This window comes from Notolepis coatsorum (genome assembly GCF_963971535.1).
Source record: "Notolepis coatsorum genome assembly, chromosome: 1".
In the NCBI taxonomy this organism is placed as follows: Eukaryota; Metazoa; Chordata; class Actinopteri; order Aulopiformes; family Paralepididae; genus Notolepis; species Notolepis coatsorum.
Genome location: NC_140165.1, coordinates 100606834 through 100632052, shown reverse-complemented (window position 1 = coordinate 100632052; position 25219 = coordinate 100606834). Strand labels below are relative to the sequence as shown.

The window sequence follows — 25219 nt, the reverse complement described above, 5'->3', positions numbered from 1 at the left end:
ATATCTGGGGGATGTTAACAGAATAGATCAAAGCATTGGTAGAGGGGTCTCACGGTACGAAGCGCGGTACGAAGGGGACCGTCTGGGTGGCGCCCTCTATAATGTTTTGGATCGACACACATACCTACCCCCCTCCTGGGACTGGGGATGGCGGCGTGATTAGGGCACGGGACTGATTCTGGTCACGCCGGACCAGGTCAGTTATCCCGTTGTCCGCCGGGGGGCAGATCTGCTGTTCTGGTACCCTGAAGGACTTGTGCTTTTTTCGGGGGGGGGGGGGGAATGCCGGGTCGGCCCGGGCGTTGCAGGGTTTGACATTATGGAGATGTTCGTGGTTATGTTACTACGTGTTACCCCTCACTGTTGCTTGGTCCATGTTGTGTTGTACCTTGCGCTGTGCTGAAGGAGCCTGGTCCTCTCCATTCTTTTTCGCCCCTCTCTTCTCCTGCTTAGGCAGGGCTGGGAGGGGGCTGCTGGCATCCCTGTGTACGTCCCGGTTTTCGTCGACCAGTTGGCCTGGGTTAACCCCTTCTTGAAAACTGAAACACTTGTACTGCGGTATAGCCAGTGTATACCTGCAGTTGTGTTTTGGAGTTTTTTCTTGGGGGGTTATAGGAACAACTGCCTCATGTTAGAACCAAGGGGGTGGTTGGTTCCCTGGTGTGTTGGTAGCGGAGTCAACTCTCGGGGTAGGCCGGGTTTGGCCCCGTCTACCTGTGAGTGTGCCCCCGCACCTTTCATGACGTCTGCCAATCATGTCAGCCTTCTCTGCCTCGGCCCCTCTAGAGAGTCGAGTTTTTTTTTGTGGAGGCTGCGACAATGTGCGACATGGTGCACAGCATGCCAGCATACGCCCCTTCCGCCGGGGTGCTGTTTCAGCAGACCCCTTTGGCGCCTGTCTAGTCAGCAGTGCTGCAGGCTCAGGTCGAGTGGCCTGTTTCCTGGATTGAGGGATCGACCTCTTTTGGGGGTCATCTCCCCGGTGCGCTGCCTGGTCCCGCTGTGGGTGTAGCCTCTTGAGTGCTTCGGGGCGGCGTGCTGTAGGGGGGGAAGGGCCTGCTCTTGGATGGGCCCTGTCCGAATATGCTGGCGATGTGGGGGGTGGTGTCACTAGTGACCGCCTGGTGGGGTCTCGATGCTGCGGCGTCGTTGGCCTCTCCAGGCCCCCTTTTCCGGGGGGGTCCAGTCCCTTCCTGGGTCTGGGTCCTCCTTCACGCTCCGCTGCTACGGCCTTGCCACGGGGTTGGGCTTTTGCTCTTGACCCCGTGAAGTTAGGGGTTGTAACGGGGGTTTGTTCCTTCCGTTCGTTCCCTAGTGGCGTGTGGGTTGCGCGTTTGTGTAGTCGTGGGTAAGTCCCACGGTCTGCTCACCCTGTGCGTTGAGTTGCTAATCTCCTCTTCGCACAGTCGGATCCGATACCCTCCCGTCCTCCATTAGGGGGGTCCGGGGGCTCGGGTCCTCCCCGGGTCTGATGGTTGTGGGGAACCTCAGCGGGTACATTTGTCGAGCTCTCGCTCTGCTTAGCTCCTGTATTACAGTATGACGCATAGCGGAGCTATACGATATATAACGTACGTATTAACCTTAATGGAGAGGAGACCTCACAACCCTCCCTGACCTCAACTAGAGATATCTTATTAGATCTTAAAATTATAGTACAGTAGAAAAGTACAAATAGAAATAGGCAGTGTAAACAATATAACAATATAATTAACTCTGAGTATACGGATATGAGCAAGTAGGCAGTGTAAATCAAGGTGCAGATGAGGGTCTGTATGACCTCAGTTATATTTGCATTACAATAATTATAGTTACAATAGACACTATACACAGGTGCAGTATGCATAAGGTACGTATGGCGTGATATACGACGGTCATACGTTGTCCGTTTAGGTGGGAGCCAGACACACTCAGTCAGTAAGGGCATCCAGAGTCTCTCGAGGGCTGGAAGACCCAACCTCTCACTGAGAGTGCCTCTCGACTGCTCTTTGCTGGCGATAGCCACGGCTCTCCGTCTCTATAGGGTCATACACTGGGAACAGTGATCTTGTCAATGGGGGGTAGCTTCCTGTGAACAATAGTCATCTAATAAGTCTCCTTAGAGAGCCCATTGGACATGACCACGTGGTCCAGTGTGGTGGTGGTCTCAGCCCCTTGACTCGTCACATCTCTACCAACTCCCGGTCACACGACCAGTGGTGACCCTTGACCTCCTACATCTCTCTCCACCAAGCCTGGTCTGGCGAGGAGAGAGAAAGAGGTGGTGGGAGGAGGTGATAATGGGCTATTGTTTGGTCACACAGCACAGTTTCCCCATTCACAGAAGGCAGGCGCGCAAGGCAGCAGCATGTTGCAATGCTGTGGTAGGACAGCCTCCAGAGTGGCGCTGAGGACTATGAGTGAGAGATTAGAGAGTCATATAGTGTTCAGAGCTCATTGGCCATGGTTGTCATTTGAATGATAATCACCGGTTATTTGATCACAATCAATCACCATCATCATGTCATCATGTGTTAAGTACAGTGTTGCTTGAAGGCATGTGAATGTAAATATATTATGTATGGCTATAACATAACGTATGTTATAAACAAGACGAAAGTATTTTTCTGGTCTGCATCCTCTTGGCAGTTGTTTGTATTGAGCCGTACATTCTGCAATCTGTTAATAAAGTTTTCAATCAAACGTTATGTACCTTTTTTCCTGTGGTCGAGATTAGTACTTTATTTACGTTTTCTGATGAGACGGTGTTGAAAGAAACTAGGTAAAAACAAGGCCTTCTGGTTCTTTTGCAGGAGGATGTGAACAGGGAGGGTTGACAGCACAGGATGTCTGCCTCCTGAAGAACACATCACTGAGTCGAACTTAAAGGACAGTCAACAGGCAGGCGTCATTATAGGTATATAGGCAAGCATGGATGAATGAATGAATGAATAAAAACTTTATTTAACAGATTGCAGAATGGGTACAATACAGTACTCAATACACACAAGTGTTATTAAGGGGATGCAGACCAGAGAAAGACGTTTGTCTTGTTTACATCAGGGTCCCCCATTTTCAATTCATAGTGACATACATGACATTTATGGCATAGGGACATACAGGTATTTAGTAGTACATCGACACGATGGGCCTGTAAATGTGCAGTAATAATAAGTCGTGCCAGGCTGTAAAAGACTCGTCTCCTAGTCCTGGGGTATGTTATGTAGATGGCCGGTGTGCTCCTGCGAACTAAAGCTTTAACACGGCAGCAGGACTGTGTGCTCTTTGGATAAAGGCTCTTCTTTGGCCATCATCATGATGAGGAATAAAGATGGTCTGTTCAAAGCATGCATTCTACTCGTTTAAAATACACACAAATAAGCGTATCAATGTACTTATTTCAGCTATGCCCACAGTCAGTGGGTTTTGGAATGCTTGTTTTTAACACTGCTTATATTATAACATAGGCTACACCTGATTAAGTGATATATTGGAGGAAACGCATAAACAGCGGATATAAATGCACTGACTGAACGCAGAAATAGCAGCGCCTCGACTATTCTTACATGTCTGATTGATTGAAACCGTTAACAGATTGCAGAATGGGGTACAATACAGTACGGCGCAATACACACAATTGTTAAGGGGATGCAGACCTGAGAAAGACTTTCGTCTCACATTAAAACGTTATACAAATCATCATTCGTGGTATCGTGCCTGCCCGCGCTATATATGCAATGCAATAGCGTATAACCAAATATATATATTTATTTTAAATAACAAACACGCGCCCGTTAGTCCTATACTAGAAATGGCACCAGAATAGATTCACCTTGAAAGAAAGTGTTATTTGCAACACGTGCGTAATGCGGCTAAATAAACTTGCTCGTGAACAGATGTGCGAACATCACAACAAACAAACAAACACGAACCTCACACACACACGCTCACCTTGAACACGTCCCCGTACGTGCCGCACCCAACACGGTGAATCAACTCGTAATCATCCAGGGGGTCCAGAAACGACACTCCTATCGTGTCCATGCTGCTTGAAGACGGTGTTGTGAAGAAGAGCCGCGCGGTTTCTTCCTAATTACGCATCAACAGACTCAAGTTCTACGAAGATCCTCTAAGCGCTGAGCGCAGCCATCGGCCACAAATATACCCGACTCGATAAATGGAACAAATTAGAGCGGACTGAACATCGGTACGTCGTCGATCTCGTTTCCAGAGACAACGGATTTTCCGTCCTCTTCTTTTCCATTCATGATAGAGAGCTGAATCCACACCAACTCGTCCCAGGCGCTCGGATCATGTGCGCATGAGCGCAGGGGACACCACCAGGCAGTGCGCTGCGGTCGGACACCTGTACACCTAGAATGGTGTTATACAAAGTAAGAGTTGTAAGACAGACCCGTTTTTTTTAACTTATTTATTATTTGCAGATAATAATAAAAAAAAAAAAAAAAAAAAAAAAAAAAACACAAGTTATCAAGCAAATACAACGTTAGCAGGGCCACCTAAAGTGATTCCCTTTCAACAGTGCATGGTCTTCCTGGTCACATCTATAGTATTTAGAAACAGGCCTACCTTAGCTATTCTCAAAAACTAAAGGCCACCTAAATTAGAAAAATAACAAAAAAGGCAAAGTAAGGCAACAAATAGCTAGCAAGAAATAAGCTGACAACAGAGCAGAAGTGGGCACTGTTACATGGTAACTATCCTAATAAAAATCACTTCCAAGGGCAGTCAAACTTATGAATGGAGGACAGACGGCCAATGAATGGTTTCACAATGACGTGCTGATATTTACACTACAAATGTGTTCTACATGTAAGGGCTGCGTTGCTCAACTTCCCCAGTTACTTTGGCTTTACAGAACTTCCACATACAAGTAAATGAGAATTCATTAATTATTCAATGCCCATTTAACCAAACGCAAACGAACGGCGAGTGAACGTGTTACAATCTATGAGAAAACGACACACGAGTATGACCCAGAGGATTAGACGGATGTTATTGAAAGTATAGCTGTTGTTTTAAAGTCTTTAAATAATTAACTTTGCTCATAGCCTACTAGAATTGTGATGTCACAGTTAATCCGAGCTCATATGTACACATGGGCGAGGAAATAAAATGTTGCAAAAGGGCAGACGGGAGCGACGATATGACGACTGCATTTCAACATCTGGATGAAAACATTGCTAAAAACGTTTTACAAAACAAAAGCGAAATCGGTGTGGTTTTCTTTTTTGCGCGCAAGTGTGTCACCGTCACGCTTTGCCTTTCACAGTACAACGGAACGACGTCCCACAGTCTTAAAACCCCCTCTCCTCCCGACAATCAAAAGTCTAGAACATGGGTTTTTAAAAACGCTCACAGCTCCCGACCCACACAAGGGGTCTCAGGGACCGGGCTCATTAAAAACAGACTAGTACTATCGTTCACGAGGAGGGGGCACCCCCAGTGGAACCCCCCCCCCCCCCCCCCCATAGGTTTTTAAAAGCCAGGTCTAGAGCGACTTGCGCTGGCGCTTCATGAAGGACATGGAGTAGTCCCCCGACGACGTGCTCTTCTGCCTCTTCATCTGCACCTGCGACTGCGCAGTGAGCTGCAGCTTGATGGCGCTGGAGTTCACCTTGGCGGCGCACAGGAGCCCCTTCATCCCCTTCATCTTCTCGCTCTGGAAGGTCACCACAGGGACCGCCGAGGGGGCCGCGGGCAGCCGGGACACGGGGGACGAGGAGGGGTCCGGGCTGGGTGACTTGGCCTTGGGGTCCCCGCCGCCGCCCCGCGGCCCCTGCTGCGACGACCGCCGCCGCCCGCCCACCTCGGCCGCCTTCTTGGGCTGAGCGGGGGGCTGCTGCGTGGGAGGCGGAGGCGACGTGGAGGCGGCCGGAGGAGGAGCGGGGCTCTGGTCCTCCAGCTTGGACTCCCTGCGGGGCCCGCGCCTGCGTCCCTCCCGGGGGTCGTCGCTGGACTGGTCGTCGTCGTCCTGGGACTCCGGCTCTTTGATGATGATCGACACCTTCAGACGTACCTGTCAAAAGCACACGTGGATTATGGGATGTAAGAACCACAATGTCTGTCTAATGTCCTTTGTGGTGTGTTTTTTGTTTTTATTTGGTATATTTGTATTTCTTATTTATTAGTTAAGTTTAGATCTGTATTTATTATTGTCATTATTATTATTATTGTTGATGTTTATATTGTGTTGTTTGCTGTTAAAATGTAAAAGAAAAGAAAAACTTAAAAAAAAAAAGAAAAAAAGCCGAAAACGTTGCACAAAAATAGGTCGAAAGAGATATTGGCATTTTTGAGTGTTTTGAAATGTTCTCCATCAGTTTCCTTATTTGCTAAACTTAATACGACTTGTAAATGTGTTAATTATTGTTAGATTGTCCGACAGTATTTATTCCAACGCGGTAGAAAGAACTACATTTGTGTCGGAGGGGTGTGGTTACGTTACATGCCATCGTTACATGCCTACTCTTTTCCGGCTCTCACCTGTGCATCGAAGCGACTCAGTGACTGGACCAGGTAGGTGGCCCAGCCCACGTGCAGCACAGGCGTAGGACTTCCCTCCTCCCATTTGCAGATGCCGTCGTAGAATTGCAGCAGGTGAGCAAAGCATTCTGGGTCCTGAAGCGCAGAGAGCGCAGTGGCCTGCTTGGCCAGGTCCTGGGTAGGAGAGGGTGAGAAAGAGGGAGGAGATAGAGGGAGGGATGGAGGAGATGGATGGATAGATATAAAGAGGGAGACAAATAGAAAGAGGGAGAAAGTGAGAGGGGGAGAGAGAGGGGGGTAGAGATGGAGGAGATAGGGGAGGGAGGGATAGAGGGAGAAATATAGACGGAAGGGGGGGTGGAAAGATGGAGGGATAGATATAAAGAGGGAGAGATAGAGCAATAGAGGGAGGGAGAAAGTGAGTTTGTGAGAGACCGAGCGATAAGAGGGAGAGATTGACAAGAATTGATGAATCCAAAGTGAGATAAGGCGGCTAAAGTCGATGCATCAACAGAAAAGGCATTAGCTGGGACACCAGATATCATTAACGGTCCGTCTGTGGGGAGAATATAGCTATTCAAAATGGACGAGGCAAGAGGACCTTTCATCCGCTACTCAACACCCCTCCACTGCGCGGGAAGCGAGGGTGACCGTACCTTGTCGTCCTCATCGTCGTCGTCGCCTCCCCCCGCCGCCCCTCCTCCGTCCTCCTCCGCCAGCTCGTCAGCAGCAGCCGTCTCCTTCAGTAGAGTGGGGATGACGTCGTTGGCGATGTCAAAAAACTCCTTGTAGATCTCCTCGTCCTCACGGAAATAGTTATAGCTGGAGGAGAGGAGATGGGGGGTGATGATGTTACAGATGCTGTCAGTTACAATCTGTGGACCAGTGTTGTAGTACTTTAGTCCAGGACTGATTTTCAGGACTCGTGACTCGACTTGGACTTGAGCACTGACGACTCGGACTTGGACTCAAGCATTGACTGTATTCGGACGGTGCAGATGAGGACTCTTGACCTTTTTTGTAATAGGCCCTAATCATTTGGCATACGATATTGAGGGATAATGCATTTGTTTGGCTATTGTGTCACGTGACTAAGTTACCCTCTACCTGCGTGAGCTGCTGCGCCAGAAGAAGTACAATGGGGCTCTATGGAGAAACCATGACACTCCCCTGACTAAAAGTAGTTTCAAACTAAAACAGCTGGATGTCATTTAGCCAAATCAGCTTGACTGAGTGCGAGTCTTGTCACCTTTTACATATCTAGCTTTGGATGGTTTGATCGTTTAGATCGCTAGCATGGCTAACAAATGGAAATGTAGTCCGTCTGCCCCGTTGTTCTGACCAGGATTACGCTCCTTTCTGCTTCGGGGTCGGCGCGGGCATATTTTGTCATGACGTCGTCGGCGAACAGGTCTATTGAGCCCATTTCCATTCATATCTTGGAGGTGAGAAGTCAAGGGACCCCTTTGAAAATGACCATGTCCGTGGCATTTCCTCCCATCAAATAATCGACCCCCCTTTGCCAGTGACATAACTGGCACCTTTGGATTCCTCAATATCTCTAGATTCATATGTTTATATGTCTGCTGCTCATTTTACCCTTGCTATTATTTTACTTATTTTTACTTTTATCTTTACGCCAGACTATCCGCTGGGTGCATACTATAACCTTCATCATGTTTTGTAACAGATTACAGAAGCCTATTGGAACGTGAGGTTCTGATATGATTTGATTAATATATTTTATCCCACTTTATGCTTTGCTCTTGCCGCTTGTTTTACACTGATTTTATGTTTTATTTCTTACTGATGTAAAGCACTTTGAACTGCAATCCCCTGTATGAAAGGTGCTATACAAATAAAGTTATTATTATATGATACCGGTATATTCACGCTAGCTTAAAGAATGAGCCCGCTAGAGCCCTAATCAAACAGCAGAATATCTGTAACAGAGATACCGATATTGGGTCAACCTCTAATTCTTTGTAACCTTTTTATTAAATTTTTTATAACAGCATCCAAAAGCCTGCCAAAAAAGATAACCATTTTCAATGTGTAAATTAAAAACGGCCACCGGTGTTTGTTTTGTATATCGATATCGCACTCCGCTTCCCCTCTTCTCCAGATCCATACGAAGCGTGCGTGGAGGGGACCGGCAGAACAATAGGGGCAAGAGGAAAAGGCAGAGAGGGAAAGGGAAGCTGACGGGACAGGGAGGGAGCGCTGCGCTGGGCGCGTCCTGCCAGTACACGTCCCAGAGAGGACAGAGGACTGGAGGAGGGAGCGGCCTCTCTGTTCCCCGTTCTCTGGTCGGTCAGTCTGTATTTTTAGCCGAAGCTCCATCGGCCACAGACTGTATTTAAAGGGGTGGAGACGATGCAGGTCAAATGTGTCCAGAGGATTAAGTCCAAGTCCAGCTGTATAGCCCTTATTCAGTGACATGTATCCAATAAGATTTTACAGCCTGACCTTTGACCTTCAGTGAAGACGAGAGGAAATAAATCCCACAAAAACCTTGAATCGGGGAAGAAATGGATGAAGGGCCAGCTAAATAATTTGGTGGTCAACACACCCAGAGAGACGGTGTAGTGGTCAACACACCCAGAGACGGTGTAGTGGTCAACACACCCAGAGAGACGGTGTAGTGGTCAACACGCCCAGAGAGACGGTGTAGTGGTCAACACACCTAGAGAGACGGTGTAGTGGTCAACACACCTAGAGACGGTGTAGTGGTCAACACACCTAGAGAGACGGTGTAGTGGTCAACACACCTAGAGAGACGGTGTAGTGGTCAACACACCTAGAGAGACGGTGTAGTGGTCAACACACCTAGAGACAGTGTAGTGGTCAACACACCTAGAGAGACGGTGTAGTGGTCAACACACCTAGAGACGGTGTAGTGGTCAACACACCTAGAGACGGTGTAGTGGTCAACACACCCAGAGAGACGGTGTAGTGGTCAACACACCTAGAGACGGTGTAGTGGTCAACACACCTAGAGACGGTGTAGTGGTCAACACACCTAGAGACGGTGTAGTGGTCAACACACCTAGAGACGGTGTAGTGGTCAACACACCCAGAGACGGTGTAGTGGTCAACACACCCAGAGAGACGGTGTAGTGGTCAACACACCTAGAGACGGTGTAGTGGTCAACACGCCCAGAGAGACGGTGTAGTGGTCAACACGCCCAGAGAGACGGTGTAGTGGTCAACACACCCAGAGAGACGGTGTAGTGGTCAACACGCCTAGAGACGGTGTAGTGGTCAACACACCTAGATACGGTGTAGTGGTCAACACACCTAGAGACGGTGTAGTGGTCAACACACCCAGAGAGACGGTGTAGTGGTCAACACACCTAGAGACGGTGTAGTGGTCAACACGCCCAGAGAGACGGTGTAGTGGTCAACACACCTAGAGAGACGGTGTAGTGGTCAACACGCCTAGAGACGGTGTAGTGGTCAACACACCCAGAGAGACGGTGTAGTGGTCAACACGCCCAGAGAGACGGTGTAGTGGTCAACACACCTAGAGAGATGGTGTAGTGGTCAACACACCCAGAGACGGTGTAGTGGTCAACACGCCCAGAGAGACGGTGTAGTGGTCAACACACCCAGAGAGACGGTGTAGTGGTCAACACGCCTAGAGACGGTGTAGTGGTCAACACACCCAGAGAGACGGTGTAGTGGTCAACACACCTAGAGAGACGGTGTAGTGGTCAACACACCCAGAGAGACGGTGTAGTGGTCAACACACCTAGAGACGGTGTAGTGGTCAACACACCTAGAGACGGTGTAGTGGTCAACACACCCAGAGAGACGGTGTAGTGGTCAACACACCCAGAGAGACGGTGTAGTGGTCAACACACCCAGAGACGGTGTAGTGGTCAACACACCCAGAGATACGGTGTAGTGGTCAACACACCTAGAGACGGTGTAGTGGTCAACACACCCAGAGAGACGGTGTAGTGGTCAACACACCCAGAGAGACAGTGTAGTGGTCAACACACCTAGAGAGACGGTGTAGTGGTCAACACACCCAGAGACGGTGTAGTGGTCAACACACCTAGAGACGGTGTAGTGGTCAACACACCCAGACGGTGTAGTGGTCAACACACCTAGAGACGGTGTAGTGGTCAACACACCCAGAGAGACGGTGTAGTGGTCAACACACCTAGAGACGGTGTAGTGGTCAACACACCTAGAGAGACGGTGTAGTGGTCAACACACCTAGAGAGACGGTGTAGTGGTCAACACACCTAGAGATGGTGTAGTGGTCAACACGCCCAGAGACGGTGTAGTGGTCAACACACCCAGAGACGGTGTAGTGGTCAACACACCCAAAGAGACGGTGTAGTGGTCAACACACCTAGAGACGGTGTAGTGGTCAACACACCTAGAGAGACGGTGTAGTGGTCAAAACACCTAGAGACGGTGTAGTGGTCAACACACCCAGAGAGATGGTGTAGTGGTCAACACACCTAGAGACGGTGTAGTGGTCAACACACCTAGAGAGACGGTGTAGTGGTCAACACACCTAGAGACAGTGTAGTGGTCAACACACCCAGAGAGACGGTGTAGTGGTCAACACACCCAGAGAGACGGTGTAGTGGTCAACACACCCAGAGAGACGGTGTAGTGGTCAACACACCTAGAGAGACGGTGTAGTGGTCAACACACCCAGAGACGGTGTAGTGGTCAACACACCCAGAGAGACGGTGTAGTGGTCAACACGCCCAGAGAGACGGTGTAGTGGTCAACACACCTAGAGAGACGGTGTAGTGGTCAACACACCTAGAGACGGTGTAGTGGTCAACACACCCAGAGAGACGGTGTAGTGGTCAACACACCTAGAGACGGTGTAGTGGTCAACACACCTAGAGAGACGGTGTAGTGGTCAACACACCCAGAGAGACGGTGTAGTGGTCAACACGCCCAGAGAGACAGTGTAGTGGTCAACACACCTAGAGAGACGGTGTAGTGGTCAACACACCTAGAGACGGTGTAGTGGTCAACACACCTAGAGAGACGGTGTAGTGGTCAACACACCTAGAGAGACGGTGTAGTGGTCAACACGCCCAGAGAGACGGTGTAGTGGTCAACACACCCAGAGAGACGGTGTAGTGGTCAACACGCCCAGAGAGACGGTGTAGTGGTCAAAACACCTAGAGACGGTGTAGTGGTCAACACACCTAGACAGTGTAGTGGTCAACACGCCCAGAGAGACGGTGTAGTGGTCAACACACCTAGAGACGGTGTAGTGGTCAACACACACAGAGAGACGGTGTAGTGGTCAACACACCTAGAGACGGTGTAGTGGTCAACACACCCAGAGAGACGGTGTAGTGGTCAACACACCCAGAGAGACGGTGTAGTGGTCAACACACCTAGAGACGGTGTAGTGGTCAACACGCCCAGAGAGACGGTGTAGTGGTCAACACACCCAGAGAGACGGTGTAGTGGTCAACACACCCAGAGACGGTGTAGTGGTCAACACACCCAGAGACGGTGTAGTGGTCAACACACCTAGAGATGGTGTAGTGGTCAACACACCCAGAGAGACGGTGTAGTGGTCAACACACCTAGAGATGGTGTAGTGGTCAACACACCTAGAGAGACGGTGTAGTGGTCAACACACCTAGAGACGGTGTAGTGGTCAACACACCCAGAGAGACGGTGTAGTGGTCAACACACCTAGAGACGGTGTAGTGGTCAACACACCTAGAGAGACGGTGTAGTGGTCAACACACCTAGAGAGACGGTGTAGTGGTCAACACACCTAGAGATGGTGTAGTGGTCAACACGCCCAGAGACGGTGTAGTGGTCAACACACCCAGAGACGGTGTAGTGGTCAACACACCCAAAGAGACGGTGTAGTGGTCAACACACCTAGAGACGGTGTAGTGGTCAACACACCTAGAGAGACGGTGTAGTGGTCAACACACCTAGAGAGACGGTGTAGTGGTCAACACACCTAGAGATGGTGTAGTGGTCAACACGCCCAGAGACGGTGTAGTGGTCAACACACCCAGAGACGGTGTAGTGGTCAACACACCCAAAGAGACGGTGTAGTGGTCAACACACCTAGAGACGGTGTAGTGGTCAACACACCTAGAGAGACGGTGTAGTGGTCAACACACCCAGAGAGACGGTGTAGTGGTCAACACACCTAGAGAGACGGTGTAGTGGTCAACACACCCAGAGACGGTGTAGTGGTCAACACACCCAGAGAGACGGTGTAGTGGTCAACACGCCCAGAGAGACGGTGTAGTGGTCAACACACCTAGAGACGGTGTAGTGGTCAACACACCTAGAGACGGTGTAGTGGTCAACACACCCAGAGAGACGGTGTAGTGGTCAACACACCTAGAGACGGTGTAGTGGTCAACACACCTAGAGACGGTGTAGTGGTCAACACACCCAGAGAGACGGTGTAGTGGTCAACACGCCCAGAGAGACAGTGTAGTGGTCAACACACCTAGAGAGACGGTGTAGTGGTCAACACACCTAGAGACGGTGTAGTGGTCAACACACCTAGAGAGACGGTGTAGTGGTCAACACACCTAGAGAGACGTGTAGTGGTCAACACGCCCAGAGAGACGGTGTAGTGGTCAACACACCCAGAGAGACGGTGTAGTGGTCAACACGCCCAGAGAGACCGTGTAGTGGTCAAAACACCTAGAGACGGTGTAGTGGTCAACACACCTAGAGACAGTGTAGTGGTCAACACGCCCAGAGAGACGGTGTAGTGGTCAACACGCCCAGAGAGACGGTGTAGTGGTCAACACACCTAGAGACGGTGTAGTGGTCAACACGCCCAGAGAGACGGTGTAGTGGTCAACACGCCCAGAGAGACGGTGTAGTGGTCAAAACACCTAGAGACGGTGTAGTGGTCAACACACCTAGAGACAGTGTAGTGGTCAACACGCCCAGAGAGACGGTGTAGTGGTCAACACGCCCAGAGAGACGGTGTAGTGGTCAACACACCTAGAGACAGTGTAGTGGTCAACACACCCAGAGAGACGGTGTAGTGGTCAACACGCCCAGAGAGACGGTGTAGTGGTCAACACGCCCAGAGAGACGGTGTAGTGGTCAACACGCCCAGAGAGACGGTGTAGTGGTCAACACACCTAGAGACGGTGTAGTGGTCAACACGCCCAGAGACGGTGTAGTGGTCAACACGCCCAGAGAGACAGTGTAGTGGTCAACACACCTAGAGACGGTGTAGTGGTCAACACACCCAGAGAGACGGTGTAGTGGTCAACACACCTAGAGAGACGGTGTAGTGGTCAACACACCCAGAGAGACGGTGTAGTGGTCAACACACCTAGAGACGGTGTAGTGGTCAACACACCTAGAGAGACGGTGTAGTGGTCAACACACCCAGAGACGGTGTAGTGGTCAACACACCTAGAGAGACGGTGTAGTGGTCAACACGCCCAGAGAGACGGTGTAGTGGTCAACACACCTAGACGGTGTAGTGGTCAACACACCCAGAGAGACGGTGTAGTGGTCAACACACCCAGAGAGACGGTGTAGTGGTCAACACACCTAGAGACAGTGTAGTGGTCAACACACCCAGAGAGACGGTGTAGTGGTCAACACACCCAGAGAGACGGTGTAGTGGTCAACACACCTAGACGGTGTAGTGGTCAACACACCTAGAGACAGTGTAGTGGTCAACACACCCAGAGACGGTGTAGTGGTCAACACACCTAGAGACAGTGTAGTGGTCAACACACCCAGACGGTGTAGTGGTCAACACACCCAGACGGTGTAGTGGTCAACACACCTAGAGACGGTGTAGTGGTCAACACACCCAGACGGTGTAGTGGTCAACACACCCATCTCTTGTACCACACGTGTCCCTGTTGGCTTGAGATCGAATCCTCCAATAACCCTCTCTCCTATGTCTCTCCTACTTGTCTCCCTCTCAGCCTTCCTACTGTCTCAATAAAGAACCCCATCTACTGCGTCTCTCCTATTCCCGTCTCCCGCTTTCACAGACAGATCATTAAAAATGTAAGTACCGGGGCGGTCAGGTGGCGTAGCGGAGATTGCGTTCGTCACCAACACCGGAGACGCTGGATTCGCCTGTTCGAATCCAGCTCACAGCTCCGGCGTTGTCGCCAGCTTGGCTGGCCATTCACACTAATACAATTGGCTGTTTAGAGGGTGGGAAAGCTGGCGGGGTGGGTCCGGGTCATTGTAAACAGCGACTCCTACAGCTCGGTCGGGGCGCCTGCTCAGCGCGGATAGGATCTAAGGGGGGTAGTGTGATCCTTCCACACGTTACACCCTCTCAGTGAGAGTCCGCGCTGCCAGGTGAAAAGAAGCGGTTGATTGGCTAGACGTGTGTCAGAGGAAGCACGTGATAGCCTCCACTCTCCCAGACCGACTGTGGGGGGTAAGTGCGCAGCGACCAGGAAGGGGATTGGGAATTGGCATAACGACTAACATTGGGATGGGAGAAAATCGGAGGAAAAAGGAGGGGGAAAAAGATAAAAAAATAAAAATAAAAAAATTTAAGTACGATTTCAATTTACTTGAACACTAACTGCTTTAAGGAAGCACATTTCTTGATAATGTGGTTTGAACTATCCGACTGTAGGTATACATTTGTATACAGTAGTGAAGGGAAACATTTACTCAAGACAAACAGCTTTGAATTGGCTGCCCTCCGCTGGTCGCCTAACCACATAACAGATAAATGCCTTCGTGTATTTTCATGAAGGGAACACAATGGTCCTCATTCTGAACGGACTTGTTACAAGCAATAACCCTCTCTCTCATGTCTCTCCTACTCCGTCTCTCTCTCTCTCAGCCTTCCTACCGTCTCAATAAATAACCTGTGTCACGCATCAGACACAACAAGTCTGGAAAGGAGGAGACAGGAGTACAAACTCATGCGTGTCATCATTAGTGGTGCTGCACGTCTCCCATCATTCTCTTACTTTATTTTGCTTTTTAAAAGAATCAGCTGTAGACGGCTTAATTTTGGCACTTGCTTGCTTGAATAGGCAATAGTTCTCACAATGAATGAGCCGCTTCAGCTTTGATATGTGCCGTTTCCTCAATTCAGGATAATTTTTATTTAGACTATGCAAATCATGCAATCAGTTATTACATTATTTAATTTTTTTAAGATTTTCTTTTTATAGCATTTATTGCTTTTCATGGTCAGACATGACCGACAGATGAGGAGAGGATGAACGGGAGAAGAGGCGGGGGAAGACATGCGACAAATGTCACCGGAAGTGGGAAGCGAACCCGGGACGGCCGCGTAGGTGTGCGATGCACTAACGTGGTGCGCCACGAGGGTGCCCCAGTTATTACCTTATTAACATTATTTAATAACATTATTTAATGAACAAATAAAGTACAATCAATGTTGATAATGAGTTATAAACAGGGTATCTGCAGGTTTAGCCCAGTCAGATTGAATGCTTTTTAAGACTTTTTAATGCCACTCAGAATTAAATTTAATACCAATTTCACAATAACAAAAATCATGCAACGACACCAATTAGTTTAAGTTTAGGGACACATTGGTCCAAATATGTTTATTAAAACATAACTTGGAAACTTAAAAATCTTGAACTTAAAGGAGTAACTGGATTGGATGAATTTCAACAAAGGGGTGACCAAACATAAATAGCAAATATAGCTATACAAAATATACCAGGGGCCAAGCAGCCACTGTCAGAACACATAACTATTACCACCCTCCCCAGGGTATCAAAAAAGTCAACCAACAAACAAGATTCTTGTGCCGGATCTCCTCTCTGGTAAACAAGAATACCCTGAAGACTCTAACAGGAGCACTCATTCAAGGGTACTACGACTATGCTTGCACCTCATGGTACCAAAGCACCTCAAAGGCCCTAAAAACAAGATTACAAACATCACAAAACAAACTGGTCAGACTACTGCTTGACCTCACTCCTAAAACCCACTTTACCCCTGCCCACATTCAAAAACGCTGCACCTACGGGAGGCTGCAATTAGAAACTGGGCACCGTAAATGTCCAACCCCCCCCCCCCCCCCCCCCTCCTAATGTACAGTCTCCTCCCCATCATATGTATATATTTTCTGTTAGGATCTCTGGGTAACAGTACTGTATATTTGCATATCGTCACAATTGTAACACTACAGTACTATATAGTATACCTGTATGTCATGTATGTCTCTCTATGCCATTAATGTCATGATGTCATGTATGTTGAGTATGTCATAAATGTCATGTCACTATAATTGAAAATGGGGGACCCTGATGTAAACAAGACACACGTCTTTCTCTGGTCTGCATCCCCTTAACAATTGTGTGTATTGAGCCGTACTGTATTGTACCCATTCTGCAATCTGTTAAATAAAGTTTTCATTCATTCATCCAGTTGTTTTGTTTTTGTGGTTTTGGTTGAATGAATGAATACTTTGTTTAACAGATTGCAGAATGGGTACAATACAGTACGGCTCAATACACACAATTGTTAAGGGGATGCAGACCAGAGAAAGACGTTTGTCTTGTTTACATCAGGGTCCCCCATTTTCAATTCATAGTGACATTTATGACACTCAACATACATGACATTTATGGCATAGGGACATACAGGTATATAGTACTGTACCGTTACATTTGTGACATATACGATATGCAAATATACAGTACTGTTACCCATAGATCCTAACATACATGGGAGGATACTGTACGTCATTAGGAGGGGGTGGGTGGGAGGAAGAAATACATAGTGGGTGAAGCTCTCATCGAACATAAACACAAACGTGTCCTTGTTTACATCCGTGAATAGATTATTTTAAAGTTAAGACCTCAGCTTCAAGCTTTGGCGTGGAGCCGAATGTTATCCGGACTTCTGTTGGTGCAGATGTTATAGTCCTACCTGAGATGGCGCAGCTGGTGTGGAGGCAGGGGCCGAAAATAAATGCGAAATAGTAGTTTGCAGGCGGTTTTTGCAGAGCGCTCAGCATGTGCGACGCGACTGCTCTTTTTTTTGTTGCAGCGGGGCTTGTGATGGTATTTGACTGGGAGGGACCAACCATCGCGCAAACAGTGGATTGTCGAGCCAGTTCTCGTTAAATTGGCACTTTCCCATATTAACGAGTGCAAATGCTAAACTAAACTAAACTAAACGTAACGTTAGCGTTATCGCTTCGCCTTGCTAACGTTAGCTATACTCCGTTGGTTCCCCGGCCAACACATTACACAAGGAGTTGTGTTGGTTCCGCCCCATTCCGGTCTGCGTGATTCTACAACACGGTCAATGAAAAGTCAAACTTTATCTCCCGTTAACCGTTTTCCCCCAGATTTCATAATAAAACATAAGATGACATGGCATTTTATCTTTCCTTTCTATGGCATTTTTAAGACCTCTGAAAATGGATTTAAGACATTTTAAGACAAACTAAGGCCTTAATTATTGATAAACAAATTTAAGACCTTTTAAGACTTTTTAAGGATCCGCGGACACCCTGTATAAATAACGTATAAAACATTTGTGAATGTTATACAAATAGTTATAAATGATTTAATAATAATTTACGAATGTATATAAATGGTTTGTTCATGATTAGTTCATCATCTACAAATAACTTAAAATGTATTATATTGTTATTATATTATATGTTATTATAAAGTGTTACCCTCATTGTTTATGTTACCCTGTGAGCCTGTGTAACAGGTGTATTTCGTCTACCAAGGACCTTCGCTCTCTCTCAGGCTGAAATGTACTTCTCAGTCTCAACCCAGTTTAAAGCACAAGTCCTGTGCTTGCAAGCCTGAAAGGCAACACCTACCAAAAGTGCACTCCGCGCGAAGAGCTCAATAGACTTCTCCAACTCTGTTACACCTGCAACAGTGATGTTACACCTGCAACAGTGATGTTACACCTGCAACAGTGATGTTACACCTGCAACAGTGACGTCTGAAGCAGGGATGCACATTTCTCCCCAAGTCGACTTGCACTCGTGTTAAGATGATCGTTGGGGATATTGTGAAAAAACAACTCGTATGCAAGTGACCTAAAAGTGGGATTCTCCCTCCCAAATTCAAATCAAAGCACGATCCACATATTTAACTGGCACAGATGCACATTATTAGAGCAGAATGTCGGCAAAGATCATTCACACTTTCCCTCAAAATACGCCTTGATCTCCCGCGATGACAAAATTCAAGTAGACGGTCTTAATTCTCACAATAACATTGTAGAGTACTCCTCCAGCACACCACCCAGGCCGGACCACTAGAGTCAACAACAGTCCCCCCCCCACCCCGACCCCTTACTGCAATAATTGCATTCATACTGTGTGCATTAATTCTCATTATTCAATCATTTTCATACCAGCACAATTAAAACCGTATTGATTCTAAGATTTTATTTTAGTGCAATAAGCACTTATTCAACAACCTACCTCTTGTGTACTTGTGTTGGATGTATGCATGTGCCGCTGTTGAGATCAATGTGTTGTTGTTTGAGGTCATGTTTTCATCTGTACTTTTGTTTCCTCTTTTCTTTAAACTGCACTGATGAGGAGTAGCACTCCTAATTTCCTCGTATTCTATACAAGGACAAAAGCTTTGTTTTGTTTCGTCATGATGGGTGATTTTGTGTGCGTCTTGTTTCGTCACCAGTACTCACTCCTGCATGACCTGGGCGGCCTCTGCCCAGGACCCCAGCGCGTCCCGTACGTTCCTGTGTCTGTAGTAGAATCCGGCCAGATACATGAAGGGGTAGATGTGCTCATTGTTGTAGTACTTCTTAGCGGAGCCCACGGCCTGGAGAAGAACAAACAAGACACACACAAAATCACCCATCATGAACTGAACACCTCACGACAACCAGAGAGGGGGAATATAGCTAATAATAATAATATTAGCCAACACCTACTCATTCAAGTTTGCCTCAGAGAAGCAACAGTTGTGATTGGAGGATAAAGAAAAGAGGGCAGGGTTTGACTTGCAGTGGTAGAGAACACACAAACCTGGATTGACTGTTTGGCACAGCCTGGGTATCCAATAGGGTCGTGGGGGGGGGTCAATAACCTGAAGAAGACTTTTGAAGAGTGTGTGGCTATCCTCTTCCATTTAAAATTACCATTTGATTGTTAATTACACAATGATAGTTTTTAACTACAAGATAATGAAACTAGCTTGGATAGCGGTGACTGAATAGTGCTGTACACACTCACTTTGAGGTGGATATGGAGAGGGTTCTCCTTGCCAGGGATGGGGTCCTGGTCCTCAAGGTCTGCTAGTGTTCCCATGGCCATAGGATATCTGAGACACAGTACAACACACAAGGAGGCTTAGGATATCTGAGACACAATACAACACACAAGGAGGCTTAGGATATCTGAGACACAATACAACACACAAGGAGGCTTAGGATATCAGAGACACAATACAACACATACAGAGGCTTAGGATATCTGAGACACAATACAACACACAAGGAGGCTTAGGATATCTGAGACACAATACAACACACAAGGAGGCTTAGGATATCTGAGACACAATACAACACATACAGAGGCTTAGGATATCTGAGACACAATACAACACAAAAGGAGGCTTAGGATATCTGAGACACAATACAACACATACAGAGGCTTAGGATATCTGAGACACAATACAACACACAAGGAGGCTTAGGATATCTGAGACACAATACAACACATACAGAGGCTTAGGATATCTGAGACACAATACAACACAAAAGGAGGCTTAGGATAGCCAAGACACAATACAGCACATAAGGAGGCTTAGGACTTTGGCAAATCAACATATAGTATGTGTGCAGTCGATTTACAATGCAGTGAGTGTATATAATGAAGGGATTAGATTGAATTAAAGTAGTCCAATAATAATTTGCTGTCTACTTTAATACATTTTAGATAATGAACAATGACCATCAAGGAACTGGTGTTGGAAATTACTTGTACAGTGCATCTGATAATGTAACCGTTAAATTACGGGTTACATTAAAACGGGTTTAAATGTATTTAAGTGTACTATGGGTGGACACTTTCAGGGGAAAAACATATTCATCACAACCACAGTTTATAAAACATTTATTTCCCCACAACTGCAAACATAACGGCTCACCTTTCCAGGTCTCCTCGCTCATAAAGCAGCCATAGTAGTTTCTATGTCAGACAGGCGTTCATCAAGAGGCAGCAGAGATTTAAAAAAAAAAAAAAAAAAAAAAGAGACGGGTGAGAAGAACATCCAATAACAAGTACTTTCGTGCTGACATTAACACTAGCACAGCCGACAAGGGGTCAAATTACCCCTAGGCATTTTCAATAAATGTATCCTCGTCACTCGGTCGAGCTCCAGCTCTGTCACTCAATGACTTTTCCTAAAAGTACCCGTTTTATCTGGCACGGTTTCTGAAATTTTTTAATTACTTCAGGAAAATGTAATTAGAACATTATTCCACATAATGGGCCATTGGAACAGATGAAAGTCACAGCACTTTGCGAGCATTAGCGCAGGGGTGGCCAACCCGTGGCTTGCGAGCCGCATGTGGCTCTTTGCCCGTCAATGTGTGGCTCTTCCATCAAAAAAAAAAAAAAAAAAAAAAAAAAAAAATATATATATATATATATATATATATATATATATATACCGGTATATATATATATCACTCAAACCTACATTTCATTGTGGTAAACCTCATATTTTTATATTCAGAGGTAATTATATAGTTTACACTGTTTATTTTTCTCATATTTCTCATATAAGCTGTCGGGTCATCTGACCCGTTCCCGGCGGGAATCAGTGGCATTTTCTCCATGGCTGTGCTAGTGTTAAGAAGGCCTGCAGTGCAGTGTGACACAGCAGGGCTTGACATTAACTTTTTGAGCCACTTGTCCTGGCTCAGATATTTTACTTGACCGAAAGCTAAACTCACTTGTACAAGCTAAATGTACTTGTGAAAATAAAGGCCTATTAAAAAATAAATAAAACCGACAAGAGATTTGGACAATTATTATGATTTAATAACTTAAACACAGTGTGTGTGCATTTGTGTGTGTGGGGTATATACTGTATGATCAGTCCTCCAGCTCATCTTCACTCCCCATCAGCACCAGCTCATCTTTCTCATCTCCCCTCTCTCTTGACGACCAGGGGTTAAACCCTGGTCTACGCCTATAGTTGTTATTACGGTATAGTTGTTATTGCCATAAATAACACCATTCAAATAAATAATTGTAATTTTATTTGAAATCATTTCTTTTAACAATAGGCACATTAGATCAACAGGTAACAACAAAACAACCAACCTTTATTAAACATTCTATTAAACATTCTGATATTTTCGCCGGTCTCGTGCCACTGTCTGTGTCAACTAACGTCACGGTGACCAATTGCAGCCACTCTTATTGTCTGGGACCAAATACGGCCACGCCCCACTCCCAGCAAAAAGTGGGAATCTCTAGAATGGGTTTGGGGCGGCGCTGTATATGGAAGTAGCTCTCAAGGTGACGATTAGACAACACTTTTTTGTTGTCAGTAGATGGCAGCATTGGTTTAAAATTAAAGGCTGAAAATGTTGAGAACTACAACACTGCATTTCCCAAGAGCGTTAGCACAGGTCGCAGGTCACTGGGATGTGTCTATATTCTCCGACGTGATCTGAACAGCGTTAAACTATTACTGCAACCTCGGTATAGCGACCGAGAATGGCCAACTAATTATCTTAACAAAAGTGCGCTGGTAGCGTTACATATGTTGTCTAAAGGGGGACATATGGTACAATTTAAGATTCTAATGATAATCGGCATAGGGCTGGGCGATATGGAAAAAAATCATATCGCGATAACGATATGATAATTTTATTTTATTTCTCGATATCGATAATTATCGAATTGTTATAAGTATAAAAAAAAAAAAAAAAACATTTTTTTTTAATTTTTTTTTTAACAGATGTATGTTTATTTTGCAGCAATTCTTTGTCATTGCCGCCATCTTTAGTGTTACATCCCCTCACACTCCAGTTCTCAGGCTGCAGCTGGTTTAAAAGCTAAAGTAAACCGGCTTCTCTGCTGGCTGTGGCTCCAGAGGAGTTGAACAGTTCTGGCTCTGCTAGTTTATTTTCGATCTTTTGGCGCTTTTTTGGTGGACAAACCACCGCACATGTGCACTGACTCGTGACTGGAGTCTAGTTCTGCTAGCACACATAGCCTACTGTGTACAGACGGTTTCAAAATGTATTTTAAATTAGAAAGCAAACAAAATAAATGGACAAGAGAAAAAGAAATCTGAATTTGGTCAGTATTGTCATTTGGACAAGCAAAGCCATTACTTTAAGTTGCAGGCAAGAAAGACAAGTCTGTCCACTGTCTCTGGTTTTAAAACTGCCCTGTTGCAGGTAAAAAAGAATATAAAAAAAAAAAAAAAAACGATTTTTCGATTTTTTTTTTATTTCGATATTCGATATCGATTATTAAAATATATCGCGATATTTATCGTTATCGTTATATCGCCCAGCCCTAAATCGGCATATAAAGGACAACATAGAGCATCGTTAATTTGTAAGAAACCTCAATGAAAACTGCGCAGGGTGCTATTGTTATGAAAATGTGATAGAATCCTATAAAAATGTGGACGCAGGGGGCTCCAGTAGCTCACCGCATATCTCGGCGCTATTTCAGCGTCGGGGAAAACCGTGCTGCGTCACGGATCTGGTGGACTCCGAGTTCGATTCCCGGACCCGCCGTCATCAGAATGTCTTCCCCTGATCTATATCCCGTTTCACCCTGTATCTGTCGGTCATGCTTGACCAGAAAAGCGATAAACGCTAAAAAATTAAGTTTAAAAAAAATAAAAATAAAAATGTGGACGCATTTGGCCTACGTTCCGTTAAGCGAGCATTCAGAAGACGTTCACCGTTTGTCCAGGACAAGTAATATTGACGTACAGAGATTGAGAGTTTCCAGTGTGACACTGTGAGACAGGCACTTTCTGATCAGATGGAATAACGTTACTATTAGTTTGGGGAATATATATATATATTTTCTTTTTTACTAGTCCAGTCGGACAAGTTAAATTGTATTATGCTTGTCCGACCATTTTTTTTTTACTTGTCCCGGACAATAGGACAAGCCTTAACACTTTGAGTGCCGTTCACGTAGATCTACGGTTCCGTCATCCGATCGTTGTGTTAACATGTAATCTCTTTGCATCTACTACTGGCAATACGGTAGTCTAGGTTGCCCTCTTGAGGCTGTGAAACGCATGCGCAGTTAGTCTGTGTCAACCACAAGCTGGAGTTCTACTGTTCGTTAATCGCTCTGTAATGGTGTTATGCAAGTTGAGTGAATAAACCAAGTGAACTGAAGATAAACGTCGTGTTTATTTATAGTAGACTAACATTGGTAGCAGAGGATGGTTAGCAGAAGATGGCTACTGCTAACTACAAAGTTCGACGAGTCTCGACCATACAAGTGTTGGAAAAATGAGATCGCCATTTGGAAGCTGGTTACTGAACTTGATAAGAAGAAACAAGCCCTCGCCGTTGTCCTGGGGCTGGAAGGAAGGGCAAGGGACATCGCTATGGAAATACCAGCTTTGGACTTGAACACCAACAATGGTATGGACACGCTGCTAGCAAAACTAGATGGCATATTTCTCAAAGAAGAGAGACCGCGCATACGATGCATACTCCTTTTTTGACTGTATCAAAAAGGAGAGCTCCATGTCATGGCGGACTATGTGATTGACTTTGAACAGCGTTACAACCGAATGAAAAGGTACGACATGACTCTTCCTGACGCCGTGTTAGCTTTTAAACTTTTAGACACGGCTTGTCTAGACGAGAAAAACAGACAAATGGCGCTGACTGCGTGTACAGATTTAACGTTTGCTGCAATGAAGTCCGCGCTGAAGAGGATCTTTGGGGGGAGATTGCACGGCGGCACATCAAACGGAATACACGTTAACGATGAAGCGTTATTCACTGAGCAACGCTCACAAGGAAGATTCAGACGTCCAACGACGCAGCAGTTTGGACAAGTTGGACAACAAAGGCAACAGTCACAGGGTACCAACCCACTGGATAGGTTCGGTAAGAGATCAAAATGTGCTATATGTCAGAGCACGTTCCATTGGGCTAAAGACTGTCCTCACAAGAGTAGTGAGCAAGTAAAGCTAACTGAAGATCGAACAAGGGTAGAGGAATGTGACATCACACTGCTTACTGCCGCACTGTCTGAAACAGAGGTATTCCTAACTGAGTCCTTAGGGACGGCCATCATTGACACTGCATGTACCCGCACAGTGTGTGGAGAAAAATGGTTGGACAGCTTCGTCGCTGATCTCAGTCAAAGTCAAGTGAACCAGATGGTAAAAAGTGAAACCCCAAGCTCCAGACCATTCCGGTTTGGAGATGGAAATATAGTGCATTCTTCCAGAATACTGAAACTGCCTGCCAAAATAGGACTGACAAAATGTCGAGTGGAAACTGAAGTAGTCAAAGCTGATATCCCACTACTTCTGAGTAAGACATCACTGAAAAGGGCAGGAACCATCTTGGACATGGAGAATGATAGCGCTGTGATGTTTAAACAGAATATCCCTCTTGAACTCACCAGTTCAGGACACTACTGTATAGATATCAGAGACAAGGACACAGGAATGAACCAAATTGAGATTAAGGATGAGGTCCTTACAGTCACAGAAAACAGCCAGGATGAAGATGAGGTCCTTACAGTCAC

General features: G+C 46.4%; 2 protein-coding genes across 12 annotated transcripts in view; both read right to left on the bottom strand.

Annotated features, from left to right (window-relative positions):
• map4k2 (mitogen-activated protein kinase kinase kinase kinase 2) overlaps positions 1 to 4261 on the bottom strand; it is a 110210-nt gene extending 105949 nt beyond the window's left edge. For all 10 annotated transcript variants that reach the window (XM_084332077.1, XM_084332079.1, XM_084332081.1 and 7 more), the window contains exon 1: positions 3931 to 4261. In XM_084332077.1, coding sequence (XP_084188203.1) covers positions 3931 to 4023 — 93 coding nt within the window. In that variant the 5' untranslated portion in view covers positions 4024 to 4261. The remainder of the gene's footprint in view (positions 1 to 3930) is intronic.
• A 1229-nt stretch (positions 4262 to 5490) lies between these two features.
• Positions 5491 to 25219, bottom strand: part of men1 (multiple endocrine neoplasia I) — a 30602-nt gene continuing 10873 nt past the window's right edge. For both annotated transcript variants that reach the window (XM_084324796.1, XM_084324797.1), the window contains exons 5-10: positions 20604 to 20644; positions 19688 to 19775; positions 19138 to 19274; positions 7143 to 7308; positions 6487 to 6660; positions 5491 to 6019 (exon numbers count right to left, since the gene is read on the bottom strand). In XM_084324796.1, the coding sequence (XP_084180922.1) occupies positions 5492 to 6019; positions 6487 to 6660; positions 7143 to 7308; positions 19138 to 19274; positions 19688 to 19775; positions 20604 to 20644 (1134 nt within the window). In that variant the 3' untranslated portion in view covers position 5491. The remainder of the gene's footprint in view (positions 6020 to 6486; positions 6661 to 7142; positions 7309 to 19137; positions 19275 to 19687; positions 19776 to 20603; positions 20645 to 25219) is intronic.